The sequence below is a fragment of the Mercenaria mercenaria genome, chromosome 13, assembly GCF_021730395.1.
Source record: "Mercenaria mercenaria strain notata chromosome 13, MADL_Memer_1, whole genome shotgun sequence".
NCBI lineage: Eukaryota > Metazoa > Mollusca > Bivalvia > Venerida > Veneridae > Mercenaria > Mercenaria mercenaria.
The window spans coordinates 61403604-61427550 of NC_069373.1; the positions used below are offsets into that span (position 1 = coordinate 61403604).

The window sequence follows — 23947 nt, forward strand, 5'->3', positions numbered from 1 at the left end:
ATACCACATATTTTCATTACTAATAACATATATATTTACCTGCTATGCTGACCAATGTAGATATGAAAACACAATATATTCTCAAAATAAACATATTGTTTCTGCTGCTATGCTTTGTTTAAGTCCTTAACGCGCTTCTTCAAATTACAAAATAAAAGAATGAACAAAGTGGGCGGGAATTCTTCAAAATAATCTCCGTGGGCTGAGAGAGGCAAAGTTGCCCCGTAAGTGGAATGTGGCCTACTGAAGATAAACAGGGATTATACTAATTAGGAACTCATAAATGTGTTGTTAAAAACTACAAAAGCACACTTCTTTATACAGTACATAAACCATGCGAATAATTTTTATTTTATTTTATGACAAATAACAGTACGTATACAACGCATTAACAAAAAAAAATGCATCTACCTGTCTAATACCAGAATACTGAAGTTAACTGCACAGATGTCTTTTTTCATTTTAAATTTATTTTGAAAAAAAAAAAAAAAGATCTGTACAAGGAGAGCTTTCATATATTTTACATTAATGTCTTGAACGATGATTTCTTTTGACGACGTACACACGTGTTCAGTCTATTTTCTTTCTTTCACTTTTAATATTTTCTGTTTTCACACACTGCTTACTGCTTCTTAATTATTGAATGTACCGAAGTTCGCAGACATATTACTCAGAGTTTCTCAGGATATGTAGAGAAAACAACAGGAATTTTAAGGAGTAGTTACTGGTTCCTATACAGTGGTAACTTCTCCTTCGACAATTCCTTCGGCAGTAGTTACTGGTTCTCTTACAGTGATAACTTCTCCTTCGGCAGTAGTTACTGGGTCTCTTACAGTGGTAACATCTCCTTGGACAGAGTTACTAGTTCTTTTACAGTGATATCATCTCCTTCGACAGTAGTCACTGGTTCTCTAACATCTCCTTCGACAGTAGTTACTAGTTCTCTAACAGTGGTAACATCTCCTTCGACAGTAGTTACTGGTTCTCTTACAGTGGTAACTTCTCCTTCGACAATTCCTTCGGCAGTAGTCACTGGTTCTCTTACAGTGGTAACTTCTCCTTCGGCAGTAGTTACTGGTTCTCTTACAGTGGTAACATCTTCTTCGACAGTAGTTACTAGTTCTCTTACAGTGGTAACATTTCCTTCGACAGTAGTCACTGGTTCTCTTACAGTGGTAACATCTCCTTCGACAGTAGTTACTGGTTCTCTTACAATGGTAACATCTCCTTTGACAGTTGTTACTGGTTCTCTTACAGTGGTAACATCTCCTTCGACAGTAGATACTGGTTCTCTTGAAGTGGTAACATCTCCTTCGACAGTAGTTACTGGTTCTCTTACAGTGGTAACTTCTCCTTCTGCAGTAGTTACTGGTTCTCTTACAGTGGTAACATCTCATTCGGCAGTAGTCACTGGTTCTCTTACAGTGGTTACTTCTCCTTCGTCAGTAGTTACTGGTTCTCTTACAGTGGTAACTTCTCTTACTGGTTCTGTTACAGTGGTAACTTCTCCTTCGACAGTAGATACTGGTTCTCTTGAAGTAGTAACATCTCCTTCGACAGTAGTTACTAGTTCTCTTACAGTGGTAACATCTCCTTCGACAGTAGTCACTGGTTCTCTTACAGTCGTAACTACTCCTTCGGTAGAAGTTACTGGTTCTCTTACAGTGGTAACTTCTCTTACTGGTTCTCTTACAGTGGTAACGTCTTCTTCGGCAGTAGTTACTGGTTCTCTTACAGTGGTAACTTCTCCTGCGGCAGTAGTCACTGGTACAGTGGTAACGTCTCCTTCGACAGTAGTCACTGGTTCTCTTACATTGGTAACATCTCCTTCGACAGTAGTCACTGGTTCTCTTACAGTGGTAGCTTCTCTTTCTGCAGTAGTCACTGGTCCTCTTACAGTGATAGCGTCTCCTCCGGCAGTAGTCACTGGTCCTCTCTTACAGTGGTAACTTATCCTTCGACAGTAGTCACTGGTTCTCTTACAGTGGTAACTTCTCCTTAGGGAAATCTTAATTTTGGATGCAGCATGTTCCGGTATGTTGTATATACATTTTGTATATACTTTTCTTCTTTCCACTATTATAAACACAACTTAATTTACAGATGAAAATGAACATTAGCAAACAATAGTGTATGTCTTCAGGAGATTACTTTGGATAATAATAATAATAATAATCATCATCATGATAATATAATAATAATAATAATAATAATAATAATGAGGCTGTGATGCGTATAGGTCCTTTTTGTTAATAACATAGCTCTGTTTTACATCAACTGCGCTAATGGCATATTTCCAAAACGAATTAAGAAAAGGATAATATTACTGGTTCTCAAACAGAAAACTGAAAAAAATGAATAAGCAAAAAAACTGAAGTGTAAACAGTCAAAATTTCTTTCATTTTAGAGAAAATCTCTGAAATACTATAATAATCCATCTATGCAGTAAAATGGCCTACGAACTGGCCACAATCTATGAACACTCGTGCTTTAAATTAGCGTTTTCAACATAATATTAGGCATTTTTAGTCTATCCTGATGACGAGTTGTACACCGGATTAAGGACGCATTTAACTGTGTAGTGGGCATCTCAAGGTATTCAAGGTAAAATAATCAGGCCAAATGAAATAAAACCTTTTTAAACGGCGGTCAGAATAATATACTTTATTAGATAAAAATAAGTTGGTTCCACGGCTTTATTTTTATTCATCAATCATTCAGGTCAATACCATACTCTCTTAACAGTTTTGAAACAGTTCTTTTCATGAAATCATTATTTTTGTTGTTTTCTCTGATCAAGTCAGATAGACGCCGACGACGCTGAGGTGGCTCGTCGTTTGCTTCTTCGTCGGAACTAAGCCCAGCCGCTATATCATCGCGATCGGCTGCTTGGCGTCGGGCTCGTTCAGCCCGTCCGCCTGCCTGCCGCGGTGGGACCCATGCTGGTCACGTGCAATACGTTGCACAGGTCCAGGCTGATCATTAGGTCTAAGAGGAGGTGCCACTGCCTGGTCAATAGCTCTAGGTGCACGTGCCGCATCTTGGTCGAAAGCTATCGGCGGAGGTGCAACAACTTGGTTGGGAGCCCTCGGTGGAGGTGCCACGGGGTCTGGTCTTGCAGGCACATCATTATCTGCAAGTTGCCGTCCAGCCTGGTCTTCCACCTGTGCTTGCCTAGGTTAGCATTGTTTACGAGTCTACGCTCCTGAGCACGAATAAGCTCCACTTCTTGCCTGAAACATATCAGTTTAAACAGTATTTATTATAGGTTTGGTTGTACGTTTATTTATAATGTCCCGGGACATCACGATCACATAATTATAGGCATTACTTGATCATACCAATAAGCAAGAAACTCATCAGTCGATGTTATAAACAATACGGCGCTGAATGATACCGGGAAATTAAACAACCAAATGGTTACGTTCTTCAAAAAGAAAAAGAAAACATTAAAGCTGAATATTATACACAATCAAAAAATGGAGTTCATATATTTATTCAGCGTATAATTTGTGTGTCTTTCTACGTTTTTCTACTGTGCAATAAACTGGAATTATAATCCTCAATGACAATTTTTCGATACAGATAATAAGCAAAACAAAAGAAATGCATCGTGCATTCCTGCAGCAAAATGATTATAAATGTATGTTTATCTGCTTAAACCATCGTTATTTTTTCCTTCACCACATTGAATAAAACTACATTGACAAAAACCAAACACCGCGATGACTGAAGTCGAAATATCGTAAGTGTTGAAAACATGAAACCACGATGGTTTAAACGAATTATATCGATCACCATCGTGCCATTTCGCGATTTCACTTTTCTCTGCTGTCATTTTGACTTTCATCGCCACTGTTTCGTGTTTTGTACTTTTGATACACCGGAACATGACGGCCCAGACAGAACGCCGTATTGAAGTTTAGTTTGAATAACGTTTTTTTTCTCTTTTATACCATATAATGATATGATTTTATCAATGCTTGATTTTAACCTTTTTACCTGATATCTTGATCTTCTATGTTCTCTCTTGTTGCCATCAATTTTGATAATTTTATCGACATCCTGTCCCTAAGTTGTTTAGCTGAGCCCGTCCTATATAACTCTTTAGCCGCAGCAGACAAACGGTCGGTATTTTGCCGAACATCGTCAACAACATCTGTCCATCTAGTCTGGTGTTCCCGGTAGGATCGTAAAAATTAACAAAGTTTCCTCCTTGGAGATTCTTACAGACTTCTTTTTTCGTTGTAGAAGGGTTCCTGAAGAACAAAAAGAAATAACATGAAAACCACATTTGTCTGGCCTAATGTACTGGTACATTGCCGCCGAGATAAACGTGTTTACATATACGCATTAATTATTTTGAGTAAGAAAAAATCATTCTGATAAAAAGGTTAGTATTTGCTTGTTTGTATTTACATAAAATAATCTAGAACATGATTATGTTTCATATATTTGTATTACTTACCAGCATTCATTTTTTCCTAAGCCAGAGAAAAAGCTATTGATACACACGTTATGTATTTCAAAGCGCACGTGAAAATCGTTCTATAAACGTATTTTACAGCGGTGTAGCCAAAGGTAACTACGTTATGAAGGCTACTAAAACTGTTGTAAGGTGTAGAATCTAATACATGTATATATTCATTTACTTCAGGTTTCATGGACGAACAGCAAAAAACGATTGTTGTTGGCGTTGTTGTCAGCTATTGTTCTACTCCCGCCAGATCATACAGAACATGTTAAAGGTCTTATTACTAATTTGATGATCATCGTCAATTTGCCGCCTTCTCCAAACACAGATTTGCGTTTTAGACATTTCGCTGAAGATGAAAATTCACATGAAGGGAGAGACGTGTTCGTGTTATTTGCAGGACACAGGTATCAATTTACCAGTTTACTGGCGAAACGCCAGAAACACTACTTCAATTACAAAACTTGCCTGATTTCACTTGAGCCTCAACGTGACCATTTACTCTCAGTTAGAAACAGGATGCTTCTTTTTATGATTTGGATAAGAACATATCCAACATACCATTTGTTGGCTACCATGTTTGGCATAAGTGTGCCCACTGTGAGTGGTGAAATCAAAAACCTGATCCCAATTTTTCATGACAAGTTATAGCATTATGTTGAATGGCCTACAGTTGCTGAATGGCAGGCTATGCAGGGTGATTGGGTCAAACTTCCTATGGCTGTAGGTGCTATAGATGGAACATCTCATCAGATATACAGGCCGGAAATAGAACCACAGGAACACTTTTATTCAGGGCACCGCTGTTTTCACTGTATTCATACACAGGTTGTTGTTGATGTACATGGCTTTATACGACATATAGAGAGCGGTTACTCAGGACATCTGAACGATGCTCAGCAGTACGGGCTGATGCAGCAGATAGGTACTGATTTGCCCTTTCCGGAGGAGTTGCTGCTCTTAGGGGACAAAATTTATCCAAATAGGGGCTGTATCATGACGCCATACACGTCCGCTCAGTTGAGGCGAAAGCATCCCGGAGAAAGACGAAAATGCCGAAAACTGAACAGATATATCAGGAAATATAGAGTGCGTGTTGAGCATGGAATAGGCGAACTAAAAACATACAGAAGTGTTGGAACATTGTGGAGGCATCCTAGAAATATCCTTTCTCAAACAGTTAACATATGTGCATTTCTTGTTTGCAGACGCAAACAAATGGAATTAATTCTGTAAAGAAATAAAATGATATATAAGTTCCTATTAAATGAAGTAATAAATCTGTTTATTTTCTTGTAGATTTTATAGTTTACAGAGTGATTCTCATTGATTGTTAACCTCTTGCTACAGCCCTGCATTTTCATCAGTTTTATATAAACTAATTGTTTGAGAAAAAACCCAGTTTTTATCGTCATATGACATCCAAGTAAGCATCGGGATAGACTAAAAATGCCTATTACAAAACTTCCTAGGTTTATTTTAAAGTACCCTAAATCTAAAAAAAGAATCACATAGTCGCGTCGATTAATTTTTTTTATTATGTCGTCAGTATATAAATGACATTTCTGTTTGTTTTCTATCAATTTTCTTTGTGTATTATTGAACGTAACGACATCAAATCGCACGTGGTCTCAGCTTTTTTCGGAGCGGCCAAAATTAAGATTTGGAGCTCCTTACCCTGGCTTACAAGTAAACCTGATAAACGTTTATGTTATTATGCTATGCTATGCTATGCCATGCCATGCCATGCCATGCTATGCTATGTCTGCATTATGTTTGCCTTTTGCTTTGTTCAAATCTGATATATATTTTATTATTTATCATTATCTAATCAATGCATTGTAGGCATAAAAATTCAATATACATAAAATATTTTATGAAGAAATAATGGTGTATTTGACTTTCAAACCTTATCCCACTGAAATCCGTCGAGATTACAAAATTGAGATATTAGTCATCATTTTTTAAAGATAATCAGGTTTTAGCCGCCATCGGAAAATTGTTGCCATTACCTACCACTAGCTTTTAAAAAAATCGAGGCTGTAGCACTCTTGGCAAACACAAACGGACTGCAAACTTCTTTGTACGTCATTGTGATCTTATTCTGATTCAAATAAATTCATCTCGGAGTATGTCAAACGTATTGAAATTGCTATGTTTAATGAGTGCAAAGTTTACTGGATTAAATAGAATAAATTCTAGTGATAGTACTTTTGGTAGAGAGGGAATAAGCTTGGAAATAACTGCACTTTTAGTCGAGATTACTGTGTTAAGGAGTCATAGACCTGCACTGTGCAAGTTCGATCACGTGTGAGAGTTGCGTCACTACGCATTGATGCGGGAAGTTTTGAAGGTCTGTCTGCTGACAGATAGGCGTTAAGTTGGTCTGCAGTTTGCATTTTGCAGTTCGCAATTCGAATTGCAAACTGCAAACTGTTTTGCATTTTGCATTTTGCATTTTGCAGTTCCCAATTCGAATTGCAAACCGCAAACTGATCTGTATTTTGCAGTTTGCATTTTGCAGCTCGAAATGAAACCCCAAACTGATTTCCATTTTGCAGTTTTGCAGTTCGAATTGCAAAATGAATTATTTTGTGGTTCGAGTTATATATAAGTAAATGAACTGCGATTCGCTTTCCGAGAAAGATGTTATTGTATTTTGCTTTCAGGCTTTCAACTTAAACATTTCAACCCAATTTGCACTTTTAAATTTGAATTGCAAACTGCAAAACATTATGCATTTTGCAGTTCGAATTGCAAAATGAATTTCATTTTGTGGTTCAAGATATATATATTTGAACGGCGATTCGCTTTATAAATAAAGATTCTATAATTGTTTGCCTTTCATGCTTTATTATTTAACATTTCCATCTTATTTACACTTCGTAATTTGAATTGCAAACTGCAAAACATATCGATTTTGCAGTTCGAATAGCAAAATGAACTGTTATTTTGCGGTTCACGTTATATATATTTGTTTGTTTTTCGTGAATATGGAATAGGCCTATATCTCACTTAGAAGTGAGAAAATCTCAAATATTTTCCCGAGCGCGTAGCGCCAGTGAAAATGTGAACATTTTCTCACTTTGAGGTGAGATATATTCCATATTCACGAAAAACAAACAAATTTTCTTTTTATTTTATGCTTAATTATGTTGAGATATGCATTTTGCAACAAATTTTAATCTTAGCGCGGGGAACAGGCGCGCGTATACGAATATGACGTCAGACGTGTCGTGACGTTAAGTGATTCATTTTTTCCGTTGTGAAATTATATGAAAATAAGTTGGTTACTTTTTGAAAATCCTTCGCTTGTCATTGGTTAAAAAGATTTTTGAACTATAACATATTATAATGTTTCCGTACTACATCACTTTTTATTTCACAATATCTTATTAAACTTTTCATTTTTCTAGGGTACTGACGCGAGTTTCGTGAATTGTAAGTTAGATGAACCACACACTTGTTAAAGATTTCAGTCGACATATTGAAGAATGGTTTACTGACATGTACGTTTGCGTTGAATAGTACAGTATTCTTTTATAGATGAGGATGTTCAATAGCTTTCTGTAAATAAAGACATTGTTGGTCTAAGTGATATACTGCATTTGCAGTGTGAACTGCAAAAATGATTTGTATTTATTCATTTACTGAACCGTGGTGAAGTTTCTCAAAAGATGGTATAATTTTTAGGCTTTGGGATTTTAAGACTTAATTTTTAAATCTTGTTTGAAATTTTAATATTTCGTAATTTGATATGCAAGCTGCATAATATTCTGCATTTTGCAGTTCGAATTGCAAAATGAATTTTTGTTTTGCGTTTCAGAATTAAAGATTTCAATGTCAATTGCGCTTTGTAATTTGAATTGCAAACTGCAAAATATTTTGCATTTTGAATTGCAAAATGCATTTTTATTTTCGATTCAATATAGGCCTATGTATTGAACTACGAAGCATGGTATTTGTTTTTTTGTTTTTTTTTTGTGGGGAGGGGTGGGGGGGGGGGGGGGGGGGGCTTTTCTGGCTTGAAATTTTAAAGTTTCAATTTAGGTTGCGTTTCGTAACTTGAATTGCAAACTTCAAAATATCAGTTTGCATTTTGCAGTTGGAATTGCAAAATGAATTTGTATTTTGCGTTTCAGAGTTCAAGGTTTCAATATCATTTGAGCTTTGTAATTTGAATAGCAAACTGCAAAATATTTTGCAATTTGCATTTTGCAGTTCGAATTGCAAAATGATTCAATATGTATTGAATTGCGATGAAGTTGCTCAGAAAGACGGTATTGTTTGGGGTTTTCAAAATTGAAAATTTAACGTTTCAATCTTATTTGCGTTTTATAATTTTAAATTGCAAACTGCAAAATATTTTGCATTTTGCAGTTCAAATTGCAAAATGAATTTTTGTTTTGCGTTTCAGAATTCAAGATTTCAATGTCAATTGCGCATTGTAATTTGAATTGCAAACTGCAAAATATTTTGCATTTTACAGTTCGAATTGCAAAATGATTGTTTTACATTAGATTCAATATATGTATTGAACTGCGATGAAATTTCTCAGAAACATGGTATTGTTTGGGGCTTTTCAGGTTTTCAATCTTATTTTCGCTTTGTAATTTGAATTGCAAACTGCAAAATATTTCAAAATATACGCACATTATCGCAAATAACCTTCAATATCTAAAATATCATACATATTTATATTTGTTTTTGATACAGAAAAAAGAAATTCTGTTTCAAGTAACTAGCATTCAGTGAGGCAAATGTCAAATTACAGTCATTCGTAATACTTTAGACATCCCCCATCCCTTTTGTCCTATTGGGGTTTTGCTAAAGTCTGCTACGTCGACAAAGATTGTTTTTCTTGAGACCTCGGACGCTTGATTTCGTATACAGACATTCTTTTTTGATCGTGCCGAGTGGGGGCTCGTTGGCTCTAACCACGGTTTGATGGCGGGGATCTTGATTTCTGTTGCCTTGGTATTTAAGGGGAGTCAGAAATGGCATAGCTTTGTCTTTGTGCAACTGATTCATTTATACGGTTTCCAGCATACTGGGGTACATTGTTATTAGAAACTCTTGATGCTTGTGTTTCTGCACATAATATAGTCCCAGTGTGGAAATACATTTTTCACAATTTTTCCGTTCATACTTCTCTTTGCCGAGTAAACTAAACTAGCCTTACCTACTGGCCTTGATTGTGATCTGAGGTCAGTGTACTAAGCCCATATTCTTTTCCTAGCATCGCCAAAAAGATAACTTGTTGAATCTTAACCAGAATTGGAAAAAAAGCAATTGAAATTCGAACTGCAAAATGGAAAATATTTCGCGGTTTGCAATTGAAATTACAAGTACAGGAATGAATTTAAAGCCTGAAAATCATTTTCTCGGAAAGCAAATCGCGGTATAAATTTCATGAACCGAAAAATTAAAATCTAGCATAAAACTGCTGTTCTTGATACGTTTCGAGGATGTTTTAACAGGAGAGTAAACGTGTTCTCGTGTTCACGTGCTGTTAAAACATTTTTTATATGCGCGTTTTATGCTAGAATTGCGTTAACGCATGTTCATTATATTTTCGTGTTATAACATCATCAGCTATCCCTCGGTATACGTTGCTACTCTCGCCCTCGCCCTACCGAGCTTGGGCACCCACCGATCCCTTGGGATTCTGCAGATGTTATAACAAGAGAAAAAACGTGCGTTATCCATGCGTTCATTTTGAAAACTAATAATGCAAAGCGTAAATGAGAATGAAATGTTGAATTAAAAATTCTGAAAAGTTCAAAACATTAACATCTTTCTCGGAAAGCGAATTGCGATTAATTTATATCTTAAACGGCGAAAAAAAAATCATTTTTCAATTCGAATAGCAAAGTGCAAAATATTTTGCAGTTGGCAATTAAAAATACAAAGCGCAAAAGTGACTGAAAAGTTCAATTTTAAAGCCTGAAATATATTCATTTTTAAATACTTTCCAATGAAAAGCTCAAAACATCACAATTCATATATATAATGAATAATAAGTAAAACTTCATTTTGCCATTCGAATCGCAAATCGCAGAAAAGAAAAACGATGTGACTGAAATATTCAATGTTATAGCCCGAGTTGCTCAAAATATTAACATTTTTCATGGAAAGCGAATTGCGGATTATATATATATCTCTCGAACTGCAAAATAAAAGTTAATTTTGCAATTCGAACTGCAAAGTGCAAAATGCAAAATAATTTGCAGTTTGCAATTCAAATTACAAAGTGCAAATTAGATTGAAATCTTCAATAATAAGGCCTGAAAGGCAAAACATAATAGATTATTTCTTAGAAAGAGAATTGCCGTCCATATATATCTTGAACCATAAAATAAAAATGCATTTTGCAATTCGAACTGTAAAATGCGAAATGTTTTGCTGTTTGCAATTCAAATTAAAAAGTGCAAATTAGAGTGAAATGTTAAATTTCAAAGCCTAAAAAAAAGCGCTTCATATGTATCGTGAATCGCAAAATAAAAATTCATTTTACGATTCGAACTGCAAAATGCAAAATGTTTTGCAGTTTGCAATTCATATTACAATGTACAAATTAGACTGAATTGTCAAAGTTTCAATCCTAAAAAGCCCAAAACAATAACAGCTTTCTCGGAAAGCAACGCGGTTCATACATATCTTGAATTGGAAAATAGAAACGCATTTTGCAATTTGAATCGCAAACTGCAAAACAGTTTGTGGTTTTCAATTCGAATCGCAATCTGCTAAACAGTTTGCAATTCGAACTGCAAAATGCAGAACAGTTTGCGGTTTGCAATTCGAACTGCAAAATGCAAAACAGTTTGCGGTTTGCAATTCGAATTGCGAACTGCAAACTGCAAACTGCAGACCAACTTAACGCCTATTGCTGACAGATGCATTTGTCCATTCTGCAGAGTAAATACAATTGAAAATGAGTCACGCATTACTAGAATGTAGCGCGTATAATGATCTGAGAAATGTCTTTTTAACATGCTGTTGTTTCTACTTCATTTTTGACATGTCTAGCGGTGTTGTTTACAAATGGTGGTTTATCAAGAAATTTGGCACAAAGGAGACACTCTTACTCATGTAAATAATAATTCTGTTTTATGCAACATATGAAATAATTCTTATATTATGCCTAAAATGTTACTGCTAACTAAGTCATCCTTTGATCAGTGATTACAGACCATTTCTTTGACTTGGCGCATTAGTATTTGTTTTCAAAAAACAGTGTCTTGTCACTGTTAATCTTTAAATAAATATATTTGGAATTAGGAATACCTCTCTATATTATAATGATTTTGATTGTGTATAATATGACAATTGATAATGATAATGATAATTATTATATATAATATAATAATCTTTATGTTTTTAATTTTTAATAGACTCTGTAATTCCAATTGGAATAATCATGTACATAGTGCATATGTATATGTTGTATATTGATTTTATCTTGAGAGTATATTGATGAAAATCATAAAATTAAAACGTTGTTAAAATAATATTTTAAATTGCCGGTGCGTAGGGACACGGCAAAATTACAAGCTAAATAACATAAACTGGCAAGCCCTATAACAACACAGGCACCATACATCTCTCACTGTATTTTACAAAGTCAAATATAACTTAGACCGTTTAGACCACCGTCACGCTGCAATGTCTATGACTGATGACAGCGAAACTGTAGTGACTTTCGTTCATTATTTAGTGAATTCGAATATTTCGCGAACGATAACTCTGCATTGATTTCCGCCATTGCCGGAATATTTTGGAACTATTATTAAAGAAAGAAAACGTAATTATTATTCCATGGCTGGTTTACCAAGAAGGATAATAAAGGTAATAGTTGGTAAAGAAACTCCTGAATTTGACTCCTTTCTTTTCAGTTGGCGGACTAGTTTAGAATCTTTTAAATGTAGCAGGTTACTGGGAGCGTCAAGAAGTCCACCATGTCCACTGTCAGTTGCGCAACATACACTGCTTAGAGACCCCTTTAAAGAGTTAGGGATGTAGAGATGTTTTGTTCTATCCTTTCTCCTTTCCCCACTCGATATATGTAACCCATTCTCTTCAACAGCGAGTTGTTTATTTTTGGCAGTGGCCAGAGGTCTGTTAATCGGACCTCTCAGGGGTTCCATTTGACCCTGGGTCCAGGCCTGGAAGATTTCAAAAGATGCTCAAAGGACCCAGCATGATACATGCCTGTGTGTCACTCAGGACCCGGGGGTATTTTCCTTTGATAATCCTTTCTCTTTAAGTCTTGCCATTCATTTCCTGCAATAAAACTGTGTCCACAATTAACTCATGAATTCCAAATTTTGTATTTATAAACACTCGCGGTCACTGAAAGCATGCATACACTAATAATGATACGCGCGACATAAGCATAAAGGTATGGAAGGCATAGTTTAACTTCAGTTGACAGGCAGTCGCAAGGCGGGACTTGTCTAATAGCTTGTAAGCTATGTCAACATGGTGTTTGTGGATCAAACAATGTGGAAAATCAATAATCTGTGTAATAAATAACATTCATTATTGAAAGGAGTGGAGCATATTTGCAACACTTTTATTTGATTAGGCAATCAATTGGCGATTATTAATGAATAAAAAAAATTGATAATTATAATCATTATTTTGTAACAACAGGCCTCGACCTTAGCGGTGGACCGTTGGACCGACGCAACCAAAATATCGGCAGGTCCACTAACTATGAAAAGTTGGGAAGACCGACGGTCAACCAATTTTCAGTCACGGTCTGCAAATAAAATAAAACCCTTAAAAGTAAAAAAATAGCAGGGGAAATCGTACACATATCGGCGAATTCACAAAACGAAAGTTGATTTTGCCTTAAGTACGGCATTCTACCGTTATAAGCATTGGCAAGTTAAAGTCAGGAGAGCACGAATGGACTACTCCACCGATCGGGCGAGTGGTTTTTACGTGGTAACTTTACCAAACTGAGAAATTACATCAGGCAAAATTACCTGGATTGACTGGAATTTACCCGCAAATCGTAAAAATATCAAAACGTCATGTTGGTAATTTTCCATTCCACAAGCACGTGCGCCCTGTCGTAATGTCTAATTTACATCGCGGTTACTTTTGACACAATAAACGCGCGTAGTGCATTCATTTTTTAATATAATCGCTTTAAATTTTCAACACCGCTTGAGAACTAATACAGTTTGAATTCTATAACAATTTTAATAAGATATCAACAGGAATGTAGGCAAAATTCTTTAAAAACGATCAAATTTTCATATAATGTTTTGTAAAATTTCAAACAGCGCGATCTTGATTATTTATTTCTTTCTAAAAGTAAATATACGGTACATACTATGGTAATAAAATTCAGACTTTTGACCAGAAAGTACAAAAAACACAATTAAAAAATCTTAAATAATGAAAAAGCGGCAGCAATTTAAATACATGGAGTAAAACGATTTTTGGCAAACAGATTTCTGTTAGCGCGGCAGAATAGCTTACGTGACCTAATGAACGTAAATAGAAATGTGGTATAAAATAAAGCAGTATGATGTCGTTGCTGTTTTTAATAAGTTTTAAATGATTCTTTGTACATGTATGTTTTGACACAACACTTTGTTAGATATTCTTCTGAAACAATAATGTAAATTTCTTGAGGGCAAATAGGTCACAGAGGTAGGACATCCTCTATCATCGTTCACGGTTTGACACATCTACATGTCAGTTTATTCGGGATATTGCACATTCGCTTTTAAAAAATTAAAGAAAAAACTTTTTTACTGATTTCTTCTCAACAATTAGAATCGAGAATACGATCAGACAGTGATGTGTTACATGGCGCGAAAACATGACGTAATGCCATGTCAATCTCGGGGAAACTATACCGCTTTGATCTCCGCTTCAGATGCCACGAATAACCGACACGCTTCTTTTAGCTCTTTGAGGGGGTGTTAATTGAAAATGAAAACAAGGCCAATTACTTAGTTTATCATCAGAATAATTACCGATAATTAATTGTTGATGTTTTCTTTTTTCACTTTCAACACGGGTCGGGAGGATGATGATTATTGTGTCCATATTTTGGGACACTTTTCAAAATAATTATTTTCGGGATAACAGATTGCTACAGTCTTCCATTTTTAATTATTTTAGAAATAAGTCCTGTTTCTTTGAGCCATATGAAGTTATGACGTCAACAACATCACAATTTATGTGATAGAATTGGAGGTCCACTAAAGTCTGAGCAGGTCTACTAGATTTTAGCAGTTGGTGGACCTGCTGGCAACTGCTGAAAAAAGTTTAGGTCGAGGCCTGAACAGTATATTATATAGCAATCGTTTTTTTGTTACCGAGTCTTAGTTTAGGGGGTAAATGCTTTAAATAAGCAGAAATTGTATATTTTGAATAGCTATGATGAAAGAAAATAAATTAAAAGCTAGGGTTGGACACTGGTTCTCGGTATCGGTACAGTACCGAATAATCACTTCAAAAAGTACCGGTATATACCGTTTCGTAAAGAACCAATTCCTATTTTGATATTTCCATAAAAGTAAAAACAAAATTCTTACTAATGCCGTGGCAAAATAAAGCAGAAAATAAGCAAACATCGTAATAACACGATCGGCATTGTTAACTGTGGCACCACTCCGAGTAATCTCCCTTGAATTAACATGGAGAGCTAACCTTGCGAATAGTATTGTATGCTAAATATTATTTGAAAAACTTCTTTTCTCATCATTTTAAACTAAGTAAATCATACTTGATTGCAAAATATATGACACTTTTTTGATCTTTGTCATGTTCTATCAAAACAATTGAAAAATATGATTTTAATAAAAAGTTACGAAACTAAGCTGTAACCTACGTAAACAAGTCATAGGTTTTCACGAACCATTAGAAGTATGTTATTGTTGGTTGTTTCAGGCGTTTTGAAGGTTATTGTCCAATTTAAAATGTGTTGAAAAAAAGTGTTGCACTTTAAAACATTACTAGTCAATCTGGTCGAAGATGTGTCATGAGTGACAATGAGTCTGACTTGTACAGTGCTTTAGGGAATAGGGGATTTTAGGGTATAGAGGATAGATTGATAAATGTTGTATTTAGACTTGATTATTGTATAAATTTTCATCTCATTCTTTTACAAGCTTGCCCGTTTTTGAAAAGAGAATACATTATTACTCTGATTTATAGTAAAACAATCTTAGGAAGTTTGTTTAGAAGAGGATTCTAAATTAATAACGGAAGAAAATAACCAAAGCTATCCTTTAAACCCTAAATCAGTGCATATATTAACAATGGCTTGGAGAGAAAAAAACATACGAATTTCTATTAAAAGCTGAATGTTTTGAAAATAATAGCTGTTTTCTGTCTGATATACAGAAAAAGAATACTAAATTTCATTTCTTTGGAATTGGAATGCAGGAAAATTAGTTAGCTATCCACTATACCCAAAAGCACTGTAAAAGGGGTTAATTTGACATGTTTGAAAGCTAATACTAAGTGTTCAGTTCTAGTTTTTTTAGCTCGACTATTCAAAGAATAGTAGAGCTATTGGACTCACCCATGCGTCGGCGTCTGCGTCCCGATTTGGTTAAGGTTTTGTATGTAAGCTGTTATCTCAGTAACCACTTGTGGGAATGGATTGAAACTTCACACACTTATTCACTGTGATAAACTGACCTACATTGCACAGGTTCCATAACTCTATTTTGCTTTTTTACAAAATTATGCCCCTTTTTCTACTTAGAAATTTTTGGTTAAGGTTTTGTATGTAAGCTGGTATCTCAGTACCCACTAATGGGAATGGATTGAAACTTCACACACTTGTTCACTGTGATGAATTGACCTACATTGCACAGGTTCCATAACTCTATTTTCCTTTTTTACAAAATTATGCCCCTTTTTCGACTTAGAAATTCTTGGTTAAGGTTTTGTATGTAAGCTGGTATCTCAGTACCCACTAATGGGAATGGATTGAAACTTCACACACTTGTTAACTGTCATGATCTGACATGCACTGTGTAGGTCCCATAACTCTACTTTGCATTTTTTTTTTTCAATATTATGCGCTTTTTTCGACTTAGCAGTTTTTATGCCCCCGAAGGGAGGCATATAGTTTTTGAACCGTCTGTCGGTCTGTCAGTCTGTTGGTCTGTCCGCAATTTTCGTGTCAGGTCCATATCTTTGTCATCGATGGATGGATTTTCAAATAACTTGACATGAATGTGTACCACAGTAAGACGACATGTTGCGCGAAAGACCCAGGTCTGTAGCTCAAAGGTCAAGGTCACACTTAGATGTTAAAGGTCATTTTTCATGATGTGCATTCGTGTCCGGTCCATATCTTTGTCATCCATGGATGGATTTTCAAATAACTTGGCATAAATGTGTACCACAGTAAGACGACGTGTCGCACGCAAGACCCAGGTCCGTAGCTCAAAGGTCAAGGTCACACTTAGACGTTAAAGGTCATTTTTCATGATAGTGCATTCGTGTCCAGTCCATATCTTTGTCATCCATGGATGGATTTTCAAATAACTTGGCATGAATGTGTACCACAGTAAGACTACGTGTCGCACGCAAGACCCAGGTCCGTAGCTCAAAGGTCAAGGTCACACTTAGACGTAAAAGGTCATATTTCATGATTGTGCATTGATGGGCGTGTCCGGTCCATGTCTTTGTCATTCATGCATGGATTTTAAAATTATTGGGCATGAATGTGTACCACAGTAAGACGACGTGTCGTGCGCAAGACCCAGGTCCGTAGGTCAAAGGTCCTAAACTCTAACATCGGCCATAACTATTCATTCAAAGTGCCATCGGGGGCATGTGTCATCCTATGGAGACAGCTCTTGTTGGTTAAGTTTTTGTATGTAAGCTGGTATTTCAGTATCCACTTATGGGAAAGGATTAAGACTTCACGCACTTGTTCACTTTATGAGCTGATAAGAACTATGAAGGTTCCATAACCCTTTCTCCCATTTTTACAAAATTATGCCCCTTTTTAACTCATCTGATTTTTTGAAAAAAAATGATGAGTTATTGTCATCACTTGAGCGGTTGTCGGCGTCGGCTGGTTAAGTTTTATGTTTGTACTTAGAAAAATATCAGATTTCTTGGTTAAGTTTTATGTTTAGGTCAATTTTTCTCCTAAACTATCAAAGCTATTGCTTTGAAACTTGGAATACTTGTTCACCATCATAAGCAGACCCTGTACATCAAGAAACATAACTCCATCTTGCTTTTTGCAAGAATTATTGCCCCTTTTGGACTTAGAAAATCAGTTTTCTTGGTTAAGTTTTATGTTTAGGTCAGTTTTTATCCTAAACTATCAAAGCTATTGCTTTAAAACTTGCAACACTTGTTCACCATCATAAGTTGACCCTGTACAGCAAGAAACATAACTCCATCCTGCTTTTTGCAATATTTATGGCCCCTTTTGGACTTAAAAAATATCAGATTTCTTGGTTAAGTTTTATGTTTAGGTCAACTTTTTCTCTTAAACTATCAAAGCTATTGCTTTGAAACTTGCAACACTTGTTCACCATCATAAGCTGACCCTGTACAGCAACTCCATCCTGCTTTTTGCAATAATTATTGCCCCTTTTGGACTTAGAAAATCATTTTCTTGGTTGAGTATTATGTTTAAGTCAACTTTTCTCATAAACTATCAAAGCTATTGCTTTAAAACTTGCAACAGTTTTTCACCATCATAAGTGGACACTGTACATCAAGAAACATAACTCTATCCTTCTTTTTGCAAGAATGATGGCCCTTTTTAGACTTAGAAAATCATGGGTTGGACAATATTTCTGTTACACAAAAAAAATCAGATGAGCTTGTTGCAGATTGTTGACTTTTGTATTCATTCAGTTGACAAGGCTGTTGAATAGTCGAGCGTTGCTGTCCTCAGACAGCTCTTGTTTTATTTTGGAAAACTCTAGTTTGTAAGATGTGTTTATTTTTTACTCTTTCATAGTTTTAATAGTACAACATTCCATAAACAGAATTAAAATGTTTATATATCACAGTAAATTTTCCTGCATCACTATTCACTACTTAAATAGGTGTATTTAGTACTAACCACATCATTGCTTATGTGATGTACTACAAAACTTTGTATCGTTAAAAATACCGTATCATTTCGTTGGTATTGATATTGGACCGCTTCGTCCTTAACGATAACCAACCCTACTGGTATTTTATCAAGAATTTAAGTCTTAACTTACGTTTTCCATATTTGTCACCTGTTTTCGCGACTGTGATTTTTGGACATATCTGTCTTTTCTAATGAGATTTTCTAGTGCAATCTTAATAATTAGTCATTGAAAAGTCAGCATTTAACTTTTTAAGAAAAATTTGACAATTGTTTTTAAAGCAGCTAATATTTTGAAGCATTTTTGATAATATAACATGCAAAGGCATCAGACCCCACCCATCATTCTTGTAATAGTTTATTACTTACAACTGAGTAAGCCCTATCATTTTTATTATGAAATAAATATTAATAAAACAAAAAGTTTGGTTATTGAATTGATTGTATTATCAGCTGGGTATTACTATGTAAGAAAATTTAGTCTGTAATATCAACATGTTGGGACAGGACTCCTGTATTTTGGAAAAGGACCTTTCAAAAAAGTACCCAAGGGTCCTGGGACTCTTGGGTTTTCAGGTCTAGTGGAACCCCTGCCTCTAGACCCGGAGTTTAGAGATCCGGTTAACAGGCGCATAGGTTAATGAACCTCTAGACACAGAGTTTTGAGGTCTGGTAACTGAACATGTAAACAACCCATGTAAGGCTGTCTAGAGTTGCGGTAATTAATATGAATACTTGAATGGTATTTACAGAGGATCAAGCAAAAACAGGTGAACATTAAATTTTGCTCTCGTTTTTTTTTTTTCATAGTTTTAAATACATTGCAAGTGGTGGGAAACAGAAGTTTTTATAATCCTTTAAGTTTAACCCCGAGAAAATCTCAAACGTGAATTTGATAAATTAATAAGCAATTTGTCATTTGTGCCTAGTAATGCCTAAAAAACTAATGGCATTGTTTATATATGAATTTCATGTTTCTGAGGATTGAAGGATTAAAACAATAAACTTTTGCTTTTCTTTAGTATTTTAGATTTTGAGTGTTCTCATAAACTTGTTTAACTGCTAAAGAAATTAACAGTGACTACCGGAAGTCGCAGAGAGAATTACATATTCAGTATGTCTCCAACTTGAGTAAGAACTTTTTCTGAAAATGATATTTACTGATATTTACAAAAGCTTACTTACTATATAATGACGTAACTTTATGATATACACTGGTAACACAGTACGTAGCATAACAGTTCAAGTATATTGATTACCTCTAGACTCTGGATGTAGAGGTCCGGTGCCATAAATTTTTTGCATAGATGATATTGGCATTAACTTTGTGATATTCTGAACATAATAATACTTTCTTTTTTGACATCAAGTAAACACTTAGGCTAGCTAGAAACATGTGATTTCTACAACTGTTGAAAATCTTCTTTAGTTAGTGAGTATATAATGTAATAACAATGACATGGAAAATTTGTTAACAAAATCATGACCAGGGGATTCTGCTGCTGGTACACATGCATCAGTGGTTTATTTTGCCTTAAGTGAAAAAAGGACTTCTTTTAGCACAATGTCATACTCTTAGGCACGGATCCAGGCAAATTTGATTTTGGGCATCAGTTAAAACAAGGCATCACTGGCGAGTCGCATAGCACGAAATAGGGTTAGGTATGGTAGGGGGTCCTTCACTCGTGTTAGGGGTCTGCCACTGGCACATGCCCAATGGAGAATTTTGAAATATAGGTATGAAATGGTTGGCTCTGGTGCATTTTTTGTCTAAATTTTGAGAAAATATTATTCCTTTGCCAAACTTGTAAGTTGGGTGCAGCTATGATGAGTATAGGTCACTTCTCAGCCAACTGCCTGGTAAAGTGATTGGAACTGAGGCACTGCATAGATGCAGTCTTCACAAAAAACTTTTCAAAGTACTAGCCAGCCGGACTACCAACATAGCAGAAATTACTAGCCCGAAAGGAATTTTGGTAGTCCGAACAGTAAATTATTAAAGGTGTATTTTTTATTTGTTTGGTGTCATTTTTAAATTCTGTGTGATATTGTTTGATATTGCTTATTGCATTTTTATCTTACATATGCAAATACATGAACATAACTGCAAAACAAGCTTCTTTTCTTTTTATTTTGGTTCATTATACATTTTATTCACAAGAGAACATTTCAAGCATCGAGTTGATATAATCCTCACTCATGTCACTCTCTGACTCATCTGATGGTAAGAGTTTTATTCATGAAATGTTATTACTTACCCATGATATTTGATTAAACATACATTTGTAAGTTTGTTTTTTTCTGACCCCTTTTATATATAATTAGATAGATGTGTATATTTTAGTTGAAACATTTGTTTACTTTACTTTTCTATTTTAGTAAAGGTCACGCTAGGTTAAACAGACTGGTTTTCCTTCTGCTTCTCGCTATGGATAATTCAGCGCAAGAAATGCTTAACCAGTCTATTTCCGCTTGTGCGCGTAAAATCTACACTCGTCAAATACGGTGCGCTAGTAGAAAACTCAGGCTATGGATTTTTTTGGTAATTTTACACGTATTCCCTTGATTTTTTTTACTAGCCTCTCGAACTAGTCACCTACAGACAAATACTAGTCTGATCTAGGTTTTTACTAGCCTCGGGCTTTGGACTAGTGGCCAAATTCGAAGACTGTAGATGTGTGGAGTAAATTGTAGGGAAACACAGTATTCTTGGTACTTAACTGTACCTATTCTTAACAACTTATCCCACCTTGGTAAAGGTGTCACAGTCTTGCCAGGACAACATTGTCTGCTGTTATATGAATATAATTTATAAAACCCTAGCTGCAGAATTAAATTATGCTTAACTTAGTTTAAGGAGATATCTGGCTAATTTATGTACTGTCAAAAACTGTAAACCAGCCCTGGGATGTTTGTTTGTTTGTTTTGGGTTTAATGCCGTTTTTCAACAGTATTTCAGTCATGTAACGGCGGGCCTGGGGCGAGGCGTATGTTCTCCGTGACTATTTGATAAACGACACAGTGTCTGAAATCATTAGTCCTCCACCTCTGGTTCATGTGGGGAAGTTGGCAGTTACTTGCGGAGAACAGGTTTGTACTGGTACAGAATCCAGGAACACTGGTTAGGTTAACTGCCCGCAGTTACATGACGGAAATACTGTTGAAAAACGGCGTTAAACCCAAAACAAACAAACAAACAAACGGAGAACATACACCCCGTCTGGGGATCAAACCCGCTATCCGTAGACCAACGCTCTCCCTACAGAGCTAAGCGGGCGGGCTTCAGCCCTGGGATGAGTTTATGGATGCTCCCATTCAGCTGATGAATTCTGCATAAAAACTTAGTACTAGTTATAAGCCCTTGCTTTCCTTGATTTTCTAGGATATCAGGAATAGAGATTGTCTGTATATGAAGTACAAACCCTGCAACAGACAAGGCTTCTTAAACATAAAACATCTATTAAGTAAGAAATTTAAGAAAAACCACAGCAGCTGTAAAGGCAGCTTTTATCCAGTGACATTGATGACCATCTCAGGACAAATCACAAGTAATTATCCCTTATCGTGCTGAACATGATTGGTTCTGCATTTGCGACCAGAGTAGATCATGATCAGCCTGCACATCCATGCAGTCTGATCATGATCTGCACTGTTCGCCATTCAGTCAGTAAAAAACCAATCTTTTGATAAGCAGCCCTTTTAACAGTTAATAATACTGTCCAGATTGAAAGAAGGATAAGTTTGTTATGGAAATTTAGCAGGGTAATGGTTAAAAAAAACCTCTACAGAAATCCACAAGGCATATCTAATGAAAGATGAAACCCTTCACTCTTACATCAATGATAATGGTAATATATTAAATGAACAGTTTAAATCTGTCACCACTCAGCCTCATCTAACTGTCACAGATTATAATGGCAGTACAAGACTTTGTCAACAAAGGTATGTTACCTCTTGAATCATTGCTTACCAAAATATTGAATTAAATGGTTCAAATGCTGGGCACTTGTTTGGCAGTTTTTGGGGCCAAATATGGTGCCCCATTTCCCTCATGAAATAATTGTTTTTCCCCTTTCTGAGAAGAAAATTCCCCTGATAGTAAGTTATTTGACACAACTAGATATGAACTCTCTTTCAAGTTATATTATAGTGCCTCTAAGGAAGGTTACTGCTGCAATATAGTTACATTAGTTAGAAATGATTGAAAACAGTATTAATAAGTGTGAAATGTAGTAACATATATATAGCTAAAAACTTCCACTTTTTAGCTCACCTGAGCCAAAGGCTCATGGTGAGCTTTTGTGACCGCTCAATGTCCGCCGTGCGACGTCCGTCATCAGTCATGCGTCCGTCAACATTTTATAAAGAAATCTTCATCTTGAAAACCGCTAGGCACAATTACACCAAACTTCACAGGAATGATCTTTGGGTGCCCCCTTTTCAAAATTGTTCAAAGAATTGAATACCATCAGAACTCTGGTTGCCATGGCAACCAAAAGGAAAAACTTTAAAAATCTTCTCAAAAACCAGAAGCCCTAAAGCTTAGATATTTGGTGTGAAGCATTGCATAGTGGACCTCTACCAAATTTGTTCAAATCATGACCCGGGATCAAAATTGACCCCGCCCCAGGGGTCACTTGATTTTACATAGGAAAATCTTCAAAAATTTTCTAAAAATAAACCAAGAGGCCTAGAGCTTAGATACTTGACATGTAGCATTGCGTAGTTGACCTCAACAAAATTTGTTCAAATCATGACCCCCAGAGTCAAAATTGACCCCGCCCCAGGGGTCACCTGATTTTACATAGGAAAATCTTCAAACATTTTCTAAAAATAAACGAGAAGGCCTAGAGCTTAGATATTTCACATGTAGCATTGCCTAGTGGACCTCTACAAAATTTGTTCAAATCATGACCCCCTGACTCAAAATCGACCCCGCCCCAGGGGTCACCTGATTTTACACAGGAAAATCTTCAAACATTTTCAAAAAATAAACCAGAAGGTCTAGAGCTTAGATATTTCACATGTAGCATTGCCTAGTGGAACTCTACAAAATTTGTTTAAATCATGACCCCCCCATAAATGACCCCACCCCAGGGGTCACTTGATTTTACATAGGAAATCTTCAAAAAAAATTCTAAAAATAAACCAGAAGGCCTAGAGCTTAGATATTTGACATGTAGCATTGCGTAGTGAACCTCTACAGAATTTATTCAAATCATGACCCCCGGGGTCAAGATTGACCCTGCCCCAGGGGTCACTTGATTTTACATAGGAAAATCTTAAAAAAAATTCTAAAAATAAACCAGAAGGCCTAGATCTTAGATATTTGACATGTAGCATTGTCTAGTAGACTTCTACAAAATTTATTCAAATTATGATCC

The 23947-nt window shown here is 35.7% G+C and overlaps 1 protein-coding gene across 1 annotated transcript in view; it reads left to right on the forward strand.

The window, feature by feature from the left end:
- Positions 1–12190: 12190 nt before the first annotated feature.
- The window catches only part of LOC123530189 (ubiquitin-conjugating enzyme E2 N), a 48958-nt gene continuing 37201 nt past the window's right edge, over positions 12191–23947 (forward strand). The window contains exon 1 of the mRNA XM_053522004.1: positions 12191–12322. Within this exon, the coding sequence (XP_053377979.1) occupies positions 12293–12322 (30 nt within the window). The 5' untranslated portion in view covers positions 12191–12292. The remainder of the gene's footprint in view (positions 12323–23947) is intronic.